An 18,973-nucleotide genomic window follows, 5' to 3' on the forward strand; every position below is an offset into this window, starting at 1 on the left:
GTCTTCTGGAAGGGTTAATCATTTTAGGAAGGGTTTTGGAGACAAACCTTTCAGCTCCAGTCCTTTCTGTGGCGCTCTTTAATTCCTCCAGTTGGAAGAGAACTGTAACACTTGACATCCTCTTACACTCTGGGCTGTTTGAACATATTCCCACGCAGCAGGACACATGAAGAGAGGTGCCTTGGGTTGGCTACTTGGAGAAACTAGGTTTTCAGTTTATTATATTTTAGAAATATTCTACTGTAAATATGATTCAAATAAGGTGGTTTTATAAGTGGTGAGATAGATAAAACACACACACACAACTGGTTGAGTTTGTAATTAAGATTTTTTTTTTGTGTGTGTTTTTAAAATAAGTATCTTATGCTCATCAAGGCTGTATTTATTTGATCAAAATACTGGAATATTTTTCATATTCATATTTCATATTTATATTTCATCTCTTAGTAAAACTTATTTTGCCTTTGTACCTCGTCCTTTCTTTCTCTCTGTTTTACACTACAGCATAAAGGAGCATATGAAAAAAAAGGAGTCTCTAAGAACCTCAGAGAGGAAGAGGACCATTCAATTTAAAAATATCTAAGACATACCTAATATGTAATAGTGACCTCAGGTGCTTTCATCTATATCTGCTGTACAAATAGTGATCAGATTTAATAGAAAGGAAGTAGCCCTGTCAGCCATGTTTCATTTCTTCAAAGCAACCTCAAGGTACCCGAATGCATGCATTCACAACATTTTTCTGACATACATAGCTGATGTTTCTATTAAGCAGCATGTTTTGTGCAACATTTCTGCATGCGGTATGGATGTTTTCTCTTTAAATCATGGAGAAATTACTGAAATGATACACAAGAGCACAACATTGTGAAATGCTGTGAAGTTTATACAGAAGAAAAACATTTAACAGAAATAAAACGATACAGGGGTAACAGAACATTTCCATTGTGAATGTATTGCATTTATTGTAAGGATGAACAAAGTCACAGTATTCCAACTTCTAACTTGTCTGTGTGCTTCATTATTTCATAATTTCTTGTTTACAGAACAGCTTACTGATTCTCTTATCAATATATATTATTATATTATATATTATTTAACAGTTCTTGCTTTATCTGGGAATCGAACCCATAACCTTGGTGTTGCATCATGCTCTAGTTTTGGAGCTGTAGGAAGGATAATAGAAATGAAAATGTAAATGATGTACTGTCCAGTTTTCTGAAAGGTGACTCGTGCGAAGCATAAAACTAACAGCTATACTAAAAAACTGCTTAAAAATGTGGCTTAGCTCACCAAGTAACAGATGAATTTACTAAATTATCATTGGGCTGGTCTGGACACATTTGACATGAAAAAAGATATAGGATTTTTTTTCTGCCCTTAAATTAAATACATTTTTGCTTATTTAATAAGCTTAATAATCATCATTGCATTAGCCTTTATTTTGCAGACTTTATCATAACAGACCTGTGTGCCATTTTTAGGTCACTACCTATCAGATGAGAGCTAATTTAACATTTTTTCTAGTCTAGTTCAAACATCTACTTTGACATTTTTTATCCTATATTTACATTATAAGAAACATCTGTGACACTATAGAGACCAATTCTCACTAGTTGCTTATTAGCATGCCTATTATTAACATATGGGCTGTTTAGTACTTATAAAACACATGAAGAGTTCAGATACAAAAGCCTCTAAGTGCCATCTGAAATTTTCTTCCAAAATGATCATTTTTATCAGCCTGCTATGTTTATGATCAGTTATTTCACTTTAATGGCAACAAAAAGAACCTATTCATTGGCTTTAAAGTGAAATTACTGAACCTTCACATAGGAGCCTGATAAAAATATTAATTTTTGAAGAAAATTTCAGATGGCACTTAGAGGCTTTTGCATCTGAACTCTTCTCATATTCTGCATGACCATATCCCACATCTCTAATCCTACCCAATACATAAACTTAACTATACCTTACTAACTATTAATAATCAGCAAATTAGGAGTTTATTGAGGCAAACATAGTAGTTAACCGTTTGTTATTAGTGAGAATTGGACCATAAAATAACGTGTGACCGAAGCATCTTTAAAAACATTAACATGTGGTGAGGAGAAAAACCAATTGATCAACAAAACAAAGAAAAACAATTGATTTAATGCCATTTTCCTCTCTTGTGTAATGAGTCGATTTTGTAGAAGCATCTTAGCTACATTGTCTTGAAGTCAACACACAAACAATTAGCAGACATTACAATTATTTCTTCGCTAATGAAAGTCAACTGTACTTTTTAAGAGTTTAATTAAAAATCCATCTAATACTGTTGTCTTTTATTGATGGGTATTTGCTCCTGCAGCCTTGCTAAGTCTTCTCCCTCCTTGTCTCATAACTCCCCCTCTGCCCGCGCTCACATGAAGCTGCACCTGTCACCTGGGGGCCCCTGCCTGCACTCAGGATCAATTTACATAACCTCATTTAGCAGTTCACAAATCAGAGCCATTAAGAGCTGCTAACAGGAACCAAGGGTTCTAATTTAGCCTGCCTTTCACAGTGGGAAAATTGGGCAGCTCAGGCCTACAAATAAAGACTCAGGTCTTGGCTTTGATTGTTGATTGTGATGGTAAATGTGCGGATGATTAGAGCAGATTTTCCCCTTTATTGATTTTCTGCCAAAACACAGCATGCCACGGTCCTGCACTAGGAAGCTAACTGGAATCGGGAGGGAGGGGGCCAAAAGCTTGAAAACGGGGGCAGGGGTCTGCGTGATCACGTGGCAAAAAAAGTCTTTGCACACCACCGCCGTAATACAGTATATGAAATTGCAAGATGGCAAACACGAGGCTGTGAATGAGATGTCAATGAGAAGCTTAAAAATATTAAGTTACATGTGATGGCCCCAGGTGACCGTTCATTGTGCACAAAAAAGCAATGTCAGCATTAGCAGCAAGCGAAGGGTACTGTGTTTCGCTCTTAAATCACACCGAAACAACATAAATGAAGTAGCAAATCAAGTGGAGCATGTTGGGCTTTATTAGATATTATCATAATGTGCTTTATTAGACACACTGTACATCATTACAAAGCTATTCACAGCATTGTAAAGTGTGGACACTTGAAATAAATCTCTTTTATGAGAAAATTTAGAAAGACCCCACAAGCAAGTGCATGAAACTGCAACTAATACAAGTTCTGCTATTACATTATTGCATAAAGGCCGCAGTCATCAGAAGGTCATGCGTATATTAGTCTAATTAGAATTTCAGTTAAAGGGATCATCAAAATATTCTTCATTCACTCATTCTCATGTTGTTCTAAACCTATAAGTCTTTTTTCATATAATGAAAGTCAAAACTGTTGTTTTGGACTCCAGTGACTTTCACTGTATGCACAAAACAATATTTCTTCATAATATAGTCCTTTGTATTCTGAAGAAGAAATAAAGTCAAAGGTTTGAACAGTTGATTAAATGATGACAGATCTATTTAAGTCGCAGACTGGTGCTGTGAAATAATGAAAAGTTGTTGCAAATGTCCATCTTATCTGACAGTTTTGTAACTGAATATCCTGTATAGTCTGGTTTAGTCTGAAATGGAAATATCTCAAATACTCAACATACTTATGAACAAAAGCCTTCACATCTATGATATCTATGCTCCTTTCTATTCCAGTCTGATTGAAGTCATTCTAATTCATAAATGCATTTTGTTGCCACCATGAATCCACCCCATGCAGACTTTTTTTCCTGGAAAGAACAGCCGTGCAATCATGTGGATGATTTTAGCTTTAACCCCTTTCATTTACCATTCATCAGATAAACTTCAGCGTGTCACTATACATAGCTCATGTCAAGTATGCTTACTCAAAATGGCTCTCAATCGGCAGTCGATTTGGCAAAGATCTTCTTATAATATGAAAGAGCTGATTCAAACTTACACGTGTTCACTGCCAAACTGGTGTATCTGAAGGTGTCTGAAGTGTTTGTTGTCTTAGCGGGCAGAGGAACTTCATCAGCCGAGTCAGGGAGCCCTTTCCATTCCTTGTTTTGGATACATATTTAAGTTGTGGTTTGGTGCCACGGGTACCATGCCAGCAGTGTGATGCAGAAATGAAAAAGCAATGTCATCCTCAATCAAGGTTGATGATATAGAGAAGAAGATCTAAACCTTGGCACATTTTGAATGCCTTCCTTAATCTGACACACTTATTTCAGGAGTCGGAGCCTCTGCTAACAGGCTGGTGATATGGGAGACATGCAAAATTTGCACTCAGTGATTGATAACCACTGTAAGCTAGTGTTATTATTATTATTATTATTATTTGTATTTAAAGTGAATATGTGATCAGAGATTTTGTCAAGAAAAAATGTACTTGTTAAATTATTAAATTAAAATTAAAATGACCAAGACCATTCCTTTGGCACGCATTTGATATCTTTAAAAAAGCCTGTTTTGAAGGTCGCTTTTTGGGGGGTTGGCCTAAAATCTCCTAAAATTAATAAACCACATAATTGGAAATCTCCCTGTGGACGGTCGCCATTAAGCTATAACGCATTATGCTGTCATTCTCTGCCTTTGATAATGATGGAGCAACAAACAACTGTTGTTGTCCCTGCGGCAGCATCCCGGTTAAATTAGCTTTAATGAACATGTAATTGCTGGGAATAGACTGAGCGGGCCCGAAGCAAACAAGGTTTCTAATTGATTTGCATTTCTCTTTTTTGTGAGCAGTCGCTCATTGACCGAGCGCGCTATTGATCGGCTTCTGTGTATCGCCCCGCATGTGTTTCCCTTTATTAACTGATAACGGGTTACTGATGACTCCCATCCCGGCTCTAATTTGGCTTAACGCCTACTTTGTTCCCGTGTCATGTCGGAGGGCAGCCCGGAATAATGAGCAAGTGGGTGGGCTGTGTTTGGGGCTATCTGCTGGGGGGGCGTTTAGTCTGCCGGGTGCAAGGAGATCACTGGGGGGTTAAAAAAGCAGCACCTCTTAGGTCTGGATTACTTTTAACTGCTGCACAGCATGTTTTAACCAACAACCTGAAGCGTCCGCTTGGACTCGGTTGGTGATACAGAGTTCAAACTAAAACTGAAATTGAAACAAATCCAAATTCAGTTACACCTGCGTTATGTTTTATGGGATGACCAGGTGGGCAAAGTCAACAATTTTAGGTTGCCGCACACCAAAAAATAAAAAGTTTTTCAACAAACCATTACGACAAAAAATGTCAAAATTAGTGGTGCATCTAACCCGTTCTTTATACATCGAGGTAGGTCTCCTCTGTTATTTGCCCTATCCTTGGAAGCCAAGTGGTCCGACAATCTGAAACTATTTCTCCCATAAATATACGGAAAACTCATATTTCTTTGTTTGCTGATGATATCTTATTGTTTTTATGAGAAGCCGTCACATTCTATTCCTCATGTGCTGAATTTATTTGACCATTTTGGATCTCTCAGGGTTTAAAATTAATTGGAGTAAGTCATGTTTACTTCCCCTCAATTCTAAAATTTATTCCATGTCCCTTTCTATATCTATTCCATTGGTTCAAAACTTTAAGTACTTGGGGATAGATGTTTTTCCTTCCCTGCAGGAAATCGTCTCAAAAAACTATAATGGTATTCTAGCCAAAGTATCCTCAGATTTGGAAAATTGTCTCCTCTTCCTACTTCTTTTCAGGCCTGTATATCGGTGATTAAAATGAATGTTCTCCCACGTATTAATTTATTTTCTTCCATGATTCCTCTCGCTCCACCGGTTGGCTACTGGAACAAACTAGATGCATGTGTTTCACGGTATATATGGGATGGGAGACATCCTCGTATTAAACTGAATACCTTTTAACGACGTAGATTACATGGAGGTCTTTCTTTCCCTAATTTTAGACTGTATGCTCAAGCCTTTTTCCTCCGCCCTTTAGCAGTTTGGTTTGATCCTGACGCTTCTGTGTCTTGGAGAGCAATTGAGGAATCTATTGTTTATCCGTATAAATTGATGCATGTTGTTTTTTCGGGAGTTCCGCTTAGGCAGTGTAAATCTCGGTTTGGTCCCATTGTAACCCACCTCCTCTCCACATGGAGGGATGTTGAAAGATGTTCACAACTAGCTACAAAATGGCATAGGCATTCACCTATTTTCCACAATAATAACCTTTTGTCAGGCAGTACTCCATTTCATTGTCCGCAATGGACTCATAGTAAAGTAAACACTCTGGGAGATATCTATGATGATAGTGGTTTAAAATCCTTCCAGAATATTAAAACTCAATATAATCTGCCATGCACCTCCTTTATGTATTTGCGTATTAGATCGGCCCTACGGGCGTATGGGGTGCCTTGGAGCTCTCAACTGCCTGTTCACCCTTTGCGCAAACTAATCCTTCCTTCTGAGGAATCTCCCTCCTCTGCTTCAGTCATCGATCTCTTTCTTCTTGAGCATTCATACAAACCTTTATCTATTACTACTGTTTGGGTTAAGGATTTTAATGAGGATGTGCATGTTTTATTTTCCGATCAGGTATGGGGTTGGTTTAAATTGTCTTCTAAAAACCCTAATCACCAAATGATTCATTGGAAATTGCTGCATTGGGTTTACTTGACTCCAATTAAACTTTTTTATATTAATCTGTCGTCTTCTCCTAAATGTAATCTCTGTTCCCAAGGAGTTTTAGGCACGTTTTTGCATTTTCACCTTTTTGGACTTTTCAGCTCTCACTGGACCTATCATATTTGTTGGGTACTGAGATATGTTTGACTCCACGCCATTTTTTCATGAATGACTTTTGGGACTTCACCTTGTCCGTCCAACAAAGATCTTTACTGTTAGCTGCTCTCACAGCAGCAAAAACATTCACTCCTCACACATGTTACGTTCCCCTAAGTGTCTTTGGGGTCAAAAGGGGAAATAACAAAAAGTAAAAAAAAAGTAACGGGATAACGTACAGCGAGAACACATTTCAAGCCTCTGTCCCAAAGTGAAGATGACACCAGTTGGTATATATACACAAATAAAAAAAGTTTTATTTACAAGACAGATGAACAGATGAATCTGGACTGTATTTGTTGGACATTATCTCAATGGAACTCTCTACTTCTCGTATACATGGATCTAACGTGAAAACTGTTCATTCATGGCATGCAGCTTATAATATTGTCTTTTTTTCTCAAATCTTTGTATAAATGATTTTGTTATTTATTAATATTAATTAATGTGTTTATTATTATTATGTTATTTTATTTATTTATTTTTTAAGTCTACCAAGGGATGGGATGGGTTTTAAATTTGTACAGCTGATTTTTGTTTTGTACTAGTGTTCCACAAAATAAAACAGTCAATAAACAGTTGTTAACAAAATTAGTGGTGCAAATATAATTAACCAATCCCTGATAATAATAGTCAAAATAGTATATAAAAAAATCAATAGTAAATAATTCATTAAAAATGTATGCGACCTATTTGCATCATTTTGCAATTGTTCCAAAGCTTTATAGAGAGCAAAATGAGCTAACTGCGGCAAGGAAAATCTCCCTGAAATTACAAAGGAAAGTTGACTTGGGGGAGTGTTGCTGCGTCTTTGAGACTGGTAAAATAGGCCTGAATGTATGTGATTTATATTGTGCATATAGCTTTCCCCGGAAACCGAACAACCAGTCAAAGAAATTCTAATCGTCACAGACGTTTACCCTGATTTTCTTTGCCATAGAATTGTAAATTGAGCATAGAAATGATAAATGATACGCCATACGTGCAATTGGCTGCGTAATACAATGGTCGCACATAGGCGAGCCGCTGCGCTCACAGAGAGAATTGCATGTTAGCTAATTGTTAATTTGGGCGACTCGCGCTGGCTAATTATGGCGGCACCTCCAAGCCATTTGCATGATGGACTTGCCACCTGCCTCGACGCATGACAGCCCACAGCCTGGGCAAACTATATAATTACTGAACAGTGGTGGGGCAATTTTTGACTGCAGTCCCTTTGTGTGACATGAATTCTTCCTAATGACATATTTTATAAAGGGGCAAATAGCATCCCTCCTTCCGGTTCTACAGAAAAATAATACATAATCTCAACAGGTTTTGATGTTTAAGCCATGCACTCCCGTATAGGCCGATTTTTCACAGTTACTCATTGTGTTCCTCAGACTCCAAGGTCGGTCGTATTTAGGCCTGACATGACAGCATGCAGTGTTTTTTTTTTTTACTGTATAATCGCTCAAAGTCTTATGGAAACCATTAAGGAATGTTAATCATTTATGCACTATAGTGTAGACCATAGACACATTTTTCGAATAATTTTTTATACAACGACTGACCAGACGCAATGGGATGAAAGTTAATAAAAATTATACAGAAATTTGCTTCTTTTACTCATTTATTAGCAAGTATTACAAATGTACATTGAGTGGCATTGTCTTTTATTGCTTACCTTTTAGAAAATAGAGTTTAATCCATAAAAATGATTTAGCTAGAACGCTTCTGATTGATTCTATTCATATGTGACATTGGATTGCATGCTAAACAGGCCTGTACCACAAACACTGTAAAAAGTGAAAACCTTGATCCTTCAAGGGTTAATTCGCCCATAAATGAAAACTGTCTCCCTTAAAAGGGAGGTTTGTTTGTGTACATATCAGATTGATTCAGATTTACACTGCATAACATTTTCAAGCTAATAAAAAAGTTTTACATTTATATGTAACTAAACATGACAAAACATTTTTACTAAACAGTATGCAATTCAATGCATCTGCAATTGCAACTGCATTAGCTTTTTAGGATGATGTTAAGATATACAAATATTGAATTTCTCTATTCTCTCGCTGCTATTATTTCATTTTATTTACATTATGTAGATCGATTGTTGGGTCCTAAAAATGATGGCTGCAGGCTAATAGTTTATATCCGCTATGTTAAATAGTGATGCTGTTTTAATAGTTTTTGTTGTAACATGCTTAAGCAATCAGATAGTGTTTAAGTGACAAAAAGTTGATCAAAATAGCAGTGGGGTGAGGTGATTACATGTTATTTAGCGGGGGAGGAAGTGTTAACACGGTTAGTGATGGTTCGTTGATCACCAAAGGACTCCCGCTGGTACAGTACAAGACTGTGCTGGAGCGCCTCTTGTCTGCTCAGAATTTCATTATTGAGTCATGACCCACGTGCTGCAGCACGAGCCACTCCGACATTGCAGAACATTAAAATATTAAACGTTATTCACAGAAGCTTGTTATTTCGGAAGACGTGTTACAGACTTGCTCTGATTTCTCTCTTTGCACACCCCAAACTCTCATAGAAATGGGACAAACCGTGCAGGGCTGAATCTGATATGTCATAGAGCATACTCGATGCATTTAATTATTAAGCATAATGTGTGAAGTCTTAAGCAAGAAGAGCGTTCATAATAGGCTACCTGACACAGGAAAAAAAAACTGCCTTAAACATGGTTTCATATTCCTAGTTGTAAGCAATTCTGTTTTTATTGTAGAATATTATATAAATATTTAATTTATGTCTCCCCAGTCTTACAGAATGTTGTCTGTCCCCAAGATTCTGCTATAAAAGCAAAATAAAACAAATGATCAAACTGTCATTTTCCGGGTGATTCATCAATTTAATATCTTTCCCTACAGCTAACAAGAAATGAGTTATTTTCTTTTCGGAATATTTCTGCAGTTCATGATAATTTACCTCGGTGTAAATTTGACCATTTAAATTGTAGGATTCTAAAAGACACTGCCATTACAAAAGTAATTTTCTTTGAGGAGAAACAAAATAAATAATAATTAAACAACAGCAAATTAATGGGAAGGTATGAAAATGCCGTTTTTATTCATTGGATGGGAAAGGCTCCATTCACATAAGGCTGAATGCGCTGCATTTCACTGGTGCCACAATTACACTGAAAGGTCAAGTATTGCTGCATCTTGTGTTCCGCGCTGCATGCTAAGTATTTCTTCTTGCAAATGAGCCTCGTCTGCGTGCGCAGCACAATGGCCTCAAGAAGCAGATAAATGCTGGACAATTAAATATATTTTTGCTACTAGCTGACAATAAGATTTTCTAAAGGAGGTGATTGCAGTTAATGTGTAATTGTGCCATTTGTCATGTACATACTCAGATGAAGCTGGTCTAAGAATGAGGTGTTGGAAGTCGGACACGAAAACCTTACTCATCTTAATTTCTATTTGTTACTTTACTTTTATAAATCCCATTTAAGATGTATTTAGATTAAACAAGGAAGATGGGTATGCATTCGAAAGTTGGAGTTTTCTACACGAGCATGTCTTTGTCCATTTTAAGCAGAGGCTTGTACTATTCTTTAGTTTTAAAGACTCAAGTTTTCAGTGCAACAATACCGACAAAGACATATTTGCTTTATTTGGCTGTATAACTGTAAACGATCAAGACTTTATAATTTTGTAATGTTTAGCGTCCTACTGCAGTAGTTGCCTTTTCATTCCCTTTATATCTTGTGCTGTTATGTCAAGAATAGAGTTTGTATTACGCTGAAACGCGGTGGTATTTATATAAAAGAATCATGTACTTTTTGCGGACTGTAGCTAAATTGTCCCGTTAAGCATTTAATTTAAAACTACTTTTGTGGTTTTAAGTTATACTTTTGCTATTTTAATTCGAAACTGTTGTTTGGACATAAAGTTTTTATTAATTAAGTAGCCTATAGTTTACATTGCAATGCTGGCGGGAAAAAACTTCAGCACCCCGGACAGCTCCAGAGGCAATGAGATAAAGCGAGCTACATTGCTCTTAAATCCATCTAATTATTAATATGTATTAATAACATTATTATATGAAATATATTAATAATGCGAAAAATGCATGATTATTTTTGGTCCAAACAAAACTTTCCAAACTTTGTGGTTTATCTATGAGATTCAATACAAAATACGGCTTAAATGCAGATAGTGTATATCAACCCCTTTCTCCGAACTACACTGTAGAATAAGCAGGGAACAAACCTCGGAAACCCTAACTCTAATATGATTGCGTTGAGATTGGGGTCTAATTGCAGGGAGGTGACTGGGACCTTTGCACCCAAAGCCTCGAGGACAGTCCGCAGTTGTGCAACGTGTGTTGAGTGAGAGTGATGAGAGCATACACGCTTCCAACAAGTCATTTTCAACAGCTACAAGCTCCCCACAAAGACCACACACCGAGCCTCAGACATGTTAATGTAATCTGGAGTCTTTCAGAGGAGCTCTAACAAAACGAATCCCCGAAATCCTAATAGACTCTTTCGGCGCCGGTAGATTGCAGTGGAAAATGATTGAATTTGCACAACGGATAAAAGAGAAAATCTTACTTGCCCATTAAAAATGAACATTTATTTGTGGTTAATCAATTTATCCAGCCTTGCAAAGTACGCACGGTTGGGATAGCAGACATCCTCAAACATTTGTCTAAATACTGAAGGTCATTAACAGTGGCATGCACTCTGTAGGCACACTTTCAATTTTCGCTCCTTGTAAATTAAAGTAAACTTTAGAAATATTATATCTTGTCACGATAAACTGACTAACATCCCTTTTAAATACGAATATTTTTTAGGTTGGGTGAAAAATATCAAAGCATTCGCCCATTGGTCTTGTATTTTTTGACATTGTAGGCTAGATATTGCTTGGAGTTTTAGGTGGAGGTTACATATAATTGAGTATCAGTGCAAGTAAAAGAAGCATCTGTAGGCCTTCGAAAGTATAATTTCGGACATAATCGACAAAATGATCTGTTGATTTAACGACCCTTCACAGAAAAGAAGAGCACCATTACAATCAGTGAGTCATTAAAACGCGCGCCCCATGCCCGATTATTGGCGCGAGAGCTTCACATAAATACCTTCATCAGTTGAAGGTTTACTACATGCAGAGGGTTTTATTTGCGATTAAAAGATACAAAAACCCAGGCGAGAACAGCAGCGTGGGCCATATACCGAGCATTTGGCCTAATGACTATATGTACAAGTTTAGCTTTGCATCAGTAGTTAAATTAGCGCTACTCTACACTCTTAAAAAATAAAGGTGCTTCCCGATGCCATAGAATAACCTTTTTGTCCTAATGGTTCCATAAAGAACCTTTAACATCTGAAGAACCTTTCTGTTTCACAAAAGGTTCTTTGAGGTCAAAGAAGGTTCTTCAGATTTAAAAAAAGGTAAGGAAGAGATGGTTCTTTAAAGAACCTTTGTCTGAATGGTTCTTTGTGGAACCAAAAATGGTTCTTCTATGGCATCGCTTGAAGAACCTTTTGAAGCGCCTTTATTTTTAAGAATGTAGATGTTGCTCTGTGTATAGCCTAAAAAATATCCTATCAGGCCAAAAAGTGCACAGTTTACTATAGTCCACCCCCAATCATCCGACACAACGCTGGGGTTAATCTCAGGCCCTAAGGATAGTCTTCTTATTCTAGAAATACTATTTTGATCAATTTAGCAAATATGTATTTTTGGAATTATAAGGGCAAGCGAACGGTGTAATTATGTCATAAAAGCAACAATGATACCAACGGTTTAGTGTTGAAGGTTTTTTTTATAATTTAAATAACAAAAAGCCGAAACTTGAATTTTATCATTTCAATAAAATTTAAAAGTTAAATAAATATTTTGCCGAATCTGCATGCCGTAGACTACAAATCCTTGTAATCACGTAAGCAAAAAAAAAAAACTATAGCAGAGTTTATAATTCAAAGACGTCCAAAATGGTTTTTGAAAAGAGAGTCCACAAAAAAAAAGGATAAATAATTTGGATGCTATATGAAAGCAAGCAAGAAAGAAAGAAAGAAAGAAAGAAAGAAAGGAAGGAAGGAAGGAAGGAAGGAAGGAAGGAAGGAAGGAAGGAAGGAAGGAAGGAAGGAAGGAAGGAAAGAAAGAAAGAAAGAAAGAAAGAAAGAAAGAAAGAAAGAAAGAAAGAAAGAAAGAAAGAAAGAAAGAAAGAACCGGTTCAGTCCACAACCGATTCCTGTGTGTAGCAAATAGTTTGTAGCTTTTTTGTTTTCCGTGTGTGGGCTAATTATTTAAATGTATTTTTATTTGACTCTGAACTGGTCAAAAAGTTTTATGTAAATGTCTCTGTAATATTTAATTATTTCAGTCTGGCACCTCGGTCAATCTTACCGCGTCCCTCAGATGTTTAGGGTCTTTATCAATCCGTAAACACTGTCTTCACAAACACGGTATGATGGACGGCGGTCTGATAAGTGTGTTGATTTCGTCTTGCAAAGTTATTTAAGAGAATGCTGCTGTTTGTACAGCGATGTGATTGATAAGTTAGCTTTTAGGAGCGTTTGTTTGATGTGAGTTTCTCTCAAAGAGTGGAGACCTCACCTGAACTGATTCATTATCTTACGACAAAAAACACACTTCAAAAAGAAACCTGTACCAAAACTTTTTTTCTCAGAAAAAGTCATAGACTGCGACGTATTAAATAAGTAAAACACAATTAGATTGGGATCGAAAACACATCGTTGGAATTAGATTTTACAATCAAATTGGTATGAAACATTTGTAAAAAATATTTAATAATCATTTTGGAATCGACGCAAAATTGACTTCCGGGTAGCCTAATAATATTTGGCGTTTGCCTCCAGGGGTGTTGCGATACACAGAAAACTGCATAACTATTTGTAGAATGAACACTTTACTATAAGGCCTGTGATGCAGAAATCCCAGCTCCACAAACCTGTCACACTGAAGAAGGGAGATCCAATACAAACAGTAGAAACTGCCGATGATCGACTGCAGCAAAAATCCTTCTAATGCGTATTCAGAAAGATTGTACAAATTGAATGGTTAATTGTGTGGAAGCTTGATGACTTTAAAACTTGAATAAATGTTAAATTGGTCAGGTCCCACTTTTAGCACCGCCGAGTGATTGATTAAAACAAACGTATTGTTAGGCTATTGTTATTATTGTCATAATTTATTAATATGATTGTATGACTGCGTTTAAGTCAAATATCTATATAAGTTACAAGAAAATTAAACGTACAAATAACAATGAAACTGAAAAGCATGTGACCCTTAATATCGATAAAAATTTTGTACAATATACATATCGCTAAAAACTATGTAATCAGTCCAAACCTTTTACAGAAATATACAAGCTACGTTTACAGTGAAATCTATAAGAAATCATGAAAGGTATTTAGCAGTCTAACTGTGAGGGGAGATGTCTTCATTGTCGGGACATTTTTTTAAATCCAACAGAGTGACAGAATATTTGATTTTAGTGTTTAAATCAGTCTCCATTTAAAATCTAGCGTATATAAATAATTCCATCTTCTTAACGGTGTTTTGGCGCTCATCCTCAAAATAAAAGATTTGATACCTTTGACATTTGGCAATCTTCGTGTTGCTTGTAGCCTTGTCATGTCTCCCTCCAGAAAGGAGACTTTGATTTCAGAGCGCAACCACTGTTCTCATGGTCTTTTTGAGCATGGTATACAGATCATCTGCATCCACCTGTCATTTTGTTATTGTGTTATTGTCTGTTCCGATGTCACCACGTCCTGCCATAGAGCAGAGCGGAACAGGGCAAGGCAGCTCCATACTCAGAACCGGAAGAGTTCAGGTGCGACAGGCCGGATACCTGGGTTTGGAGAGATGGGGGGCTTGCAGCGTGTTGACCCAGATCTGGGGACTGGCCGGCGCTGCCTACCTGCCCGCTTTGATGCTGGCCCATTGAAGAACTATTATTGGACATAATCATAACGTTTCCCCCCTGGTGATGGTGGTTTTGTACACCAGTGTTGGGTGTATGGCTGCTGCCTTGGTATGGCTTTCCGTCTTTCACCAACACCGGCACGGCCACCCGCCGTGGAGACTGTTGCTGCTGCTGACAGGAGCCATTGTCTTGTTGCATTTGCTGCTGGGACACTTTGTCCTTGGCCTGCCTTTTCATTTTATATCGGTGATTTTGAAACCAAATTTTAACTTGAGTCGGAGTCAAGTGAATCATGCTGGCCAGATGTTCCCTTTCCGGCGCGGAGAGGTACTTCTGCTGCTTGAACCGTCGCTCAAGCTCGTACACCTGCGCCTGGGAGAAGAGTACTCGTCTCTTCCTGCGAGGCGTGCTGGTCAGCGGACCCATGCCTTTGCCAACATCCGCCAGTGAACTCAGCGTGCTCATACTGCCCATATTCATACCAGACGAGGAGCCCATGAAACGAGAGACTGCAAGAAGAACAGTCATATTTAGATTTGACAACAACAGCAAACACAAACAGCGCAGGTTCAGTATCATATTTGATGACTACAGAAAATACAAACGCTCTTTAGCTCAGTGAGTTACAACAAGATGAGCGAATATAGCGATTGTGCACAATTACGCAGTCGGCTCTTGTTTAAATTCCTAGTATTGGACAAACACTGGGACAGCAGTTAAGAGTGCGTAATTGTTGCAGTTTGATTGGGTTTAGATAAAACACCTGGCGCGTTTAACGTGCGGCTGGTTTAACATAATTCCCTTCAACACTGTCAAAAGCCCCACGTTCACTTGGAGTTTTACAGAGCAGCATTAATTTAAAAAAATCGTAGCTGACATGTTTAATATATTTTAAAATAGCTATAGTTCAAAATTCACAAACAGTTCTTGCAAATACGACAAAGTGTCAATCTCACGTACTTGTAGAGAAGCGTGGGTCGGGATTCGTTCCGTACCAGCTGGTGGCCGTCGTGCTGCCTCTCATGCCGTCTTGATAGGCCGGCAGGTCGCTCATGTTGCCCAAATTCCCGTTACAGTAGCCCCCCATGGCTGTATGTGACAGCTGGGAAACTCCAGCTGCAGTCATGTGGTAGGCAGCGGGTACTGTTCCATTGTGGCCCATGTGGTGCTGCTGCATCGCCGCTTGCGTGACTTGGGGTTGTCTGTACGAGGCAAGAGGAGCCCCCAAGTTGTTCCCCTCCATACTCACTTTTTTGTAGCTCTCTTCAAGAGGACTTAAGATATCGGATACAGAAAAAGGAGTCGTATGCTTAGGGCTCATCGACATTGTTCTGTGTTGGAAAGGGAGAAATTAGAAGGCAAGGCAATCTCTCCTTCTTTTTTTTTGGCCAGCTCCTCTGTTCCTGTTGTTTCACCGTCGCTGCAGCAGGATGGAAACGTATGAGTGTGCACTGGAGTCCGCCTTAATTGGTTTGAGTGGGAGCTCGAAGCTGACTTTCGTTTGTTTTAGCTTGGTGCCAGGTTTAAGGCTTCCATCAGAGGCGGGGCATCAGCAGCCAAGGCAACAATACAAAGCAGCGCTATCATCTGCACCCACGCACAATTTCTATTACGCGGTCTTCACTTACCCATGCCTTCCCCCAACCCCGAAAACATTTAAGCATGCAACAACACCTGTGCGTAAATTTAATTCGTCCATAGCTCATTTTCAGCGCGAGGCTGTTTATTTCGTGGTGGAGACTGGCGAGACTTGCGAGAACGACAATGAACACAGCAAAGGATGAAATATTGACAGTTGGAGTGATGTTTATAAGGGCCCCTTGATGTGAGTGCATATGCGGACTTCAGACTTTGAGAACCACTCAGTTTCTGAAAAAAGCTCGAGTTGAACTACTGACTTTTAATGGCCACAAGAGGCTTCTGGTGATTGCAGGCGTGTTTGTATTATGCTCCATCGTACTCAAACATGCAAAGGGCCCTTGCGACGACTCAGGAACACTGACTGACAAATAAATAAATACATATGCGCCTGTTAAGAGGCCAAGTAAATGATTAAGCCCCTTTCCGTTTCATATTATTGGACATAGGCAGCGTCTCGTCCAAATTCCCATCCACTCGGCTGAGACGCGCGGTACTGAGGAAAATGAACTCGGGAGGACGAGAGGCTCTCAGGTAAAGTTAACGACGCTGAAATGACCTAAGTCCTGAAGTAACTCCGCGTAAGTTCAGTAATGCATTGCTTACCAGTGCGCATTGTCCCAACGCCCTAGGACTTCCTCAGTATAACTGGACAGAAAAACTGTTTAACAGAATCGAATCTGGATATCAGTTGGATAGTAGACTTAACGAAATCGGTTTTGAGAGATTTATTGTACAAAACAGGCTTTTCATTTCATACTCTTCTTTCTTATTATAAATAAAAAGACGACAACAACAACGCCAATAATAATAATAATATATTTCAATTATTTTACAATTTTTAACAAATGTAAAAATTGAATTTGTAGCTATTTGCAAAACAAAGCGTTGTTCTATGCTACTCTCAATCTAATATCTGTTACAATAATGATACGATACAATTACATTTTTCTCCTAGTTCGGCTTGGATAAATTAATGTGTGGCCCTAACATAAATTTACTTTCAGTAACTTTAAAACTGCTAGTAAAAAGACATTTTGGGACACCAAGTATTCATGTCTTTTGGATAAAACAATGACTTGAAATGCAGGCAACTCTCATGGGGGGTAAGATCCACAGTTGTAGACTGAAATATTTGTTCAGAGTCTCATGTTCAGAGTCTCCTCTGAACGCCACAACCTTCTAAACGGCGATACAAAATGTAAGAGCAAGTTAAAAAAAATCTTAAATAAATAAAGGGAACCACTGATCATTTGGTCCTTATAGTGGCCAGGGATTACAAAGACTCTGTTTATGGTTTATGACTAATTTATTATTTCAATTTTTAATGGAGTTCAGGCTAAAAAAAAAACAATGTTTTCTCTTGCAAAGATACCGTGCTATTTATTTTCCGAGTGTCTCCAGTAGCTCATCTAAAGACCCAAAAATGCCACAAAAATTAGTCGGTGACTGATTATGAGATTATTGTGAATACAAAATCAGGGAACACAAATTCTGACGCATTTATTATTATTATTTTACTGCGTTTTTTAATGTTTGCTGCTGGAATTCAAATTCCACCTTCAGAAAACGGCAACTTTCTTTACGTTATATATTCTTTGTGATCTTATGGAACACTTAACGTATTATTATGAAATAAGCAGCTGCTCTGAAGAGCCAGGAACACACACCAAAAAATTAACCTATGTATATAGCCTATTTAAGTTATCCTGTGCCTAATAAATCTAATTAAATAACCTACTAACAGTATGGCGCAATAATAACAAAGACCACCAAAGAATAGCCTATAAGCATGACGCAGAATAACATAACATGTCATAAGCGATTAAAATGAGCCAACAAACGTTTAACAGAAGGCAATACAGCGTCTTCTGGTGGTCACTGAATATTTGACAAGACGAAAAAGCTTTGTTCATGTGTACGTAGACTGATCATTTTAGTTTTGTCAAATGCCACAACACATTAGCAACTTTTTACAGTCTCGGAAAAAAATAAATAATTTTAATTCGTAATATTACGAATATTTACATAGCTAATATCCAGCGTTAACATCTTTGTCCAGTACTCCAACTTTACAGAACGCTTGTCACCTTTTAAAGCGAAATGAAATTTGATCATCCTTAAACTAAGAACACTACGCATTTCTCTAGTTTGAAGTAAGCACAGGTGGGCGTAGTTTGTGCACCAGTGATGATAATCGCGAGTGCAATTATAACAATTAGTGTCAAAACTATATGGGGCGTCCAACGTTGCTTTCAAGGTGTTCGGCCTACTTGATCCAGTTTACAAAAGGCTCTCTTAATTGTCTTAATTAGGCTCACTCCTCTCTACTGGAGTACGGCTATCATGGCCAATTAACGGCAATTAGTAGTAGGCCTATGCTTTGTCTTGTTTTTAATATCTTTTTCTATTGACAATCCGGATAATTATGTTCAGCGCTACCTGGGTGGCCAATGTTTTCAATATGCATGCTTATGAATATATAAGGAATAATGCCATAATTAATCCAAAGGCGTTAGGCTATATATTATATTATATTATGTTATGTTATGTTATGTTATGTTATGTTATGTTATGTTATGTTATATTATATTATATTATATTATAATATAGGCGGTTTATTTTTACTTATGTGTTTTATTGAACGTTTGTTTACGGTGGAACG

The 18,973-nt window shown here is 37.7% G+C and overlaps 1 protein-coding gene across 1 annotated transcript; it reads right to left on the reverse strand.

Moving 5' to 3' along the window:
* Positions 1 to 14,505: 14,505 nt before the first annotated feature.
* Positions 14,506 to 16,077, reverse strand: LOC306885938 (homeobox protein Nkx-2.1-like; the record flags this gene model as incomplete). The annotated part of the gene is made up of 2 exons (XM_079442764.1): positions 15,631 to 16,077; positions 14,506 to 15,179 (listed from the first exon to the last, which is right to left on the reverse strand). The coding sequence occupies exons 1-2, from the start codon at positions 15,995 to 15,997 to the stop codon at positions 14,506 to 14,508; spliced, it is 1,041 nt and encodes a 346-aa protein (XP_079298890.1). The 5' UTR covers positions 15,998 to 16,077.
* Between the last annotated feature and the right edge of the window lie 2,896 nt (positions 16,078 to 18,973).

This window comes from Barbus barbus, assembly GCF_936440315.1.
Source record: "Barbus barbus genome assembly, chromosome: 20".
NCBI classification, from domain to species: Eukaryota; Metazoa; Chordata; class Actinopteri; order Cypriniformes; family Cyprinidae; genus Barbus; species Barbus barbus.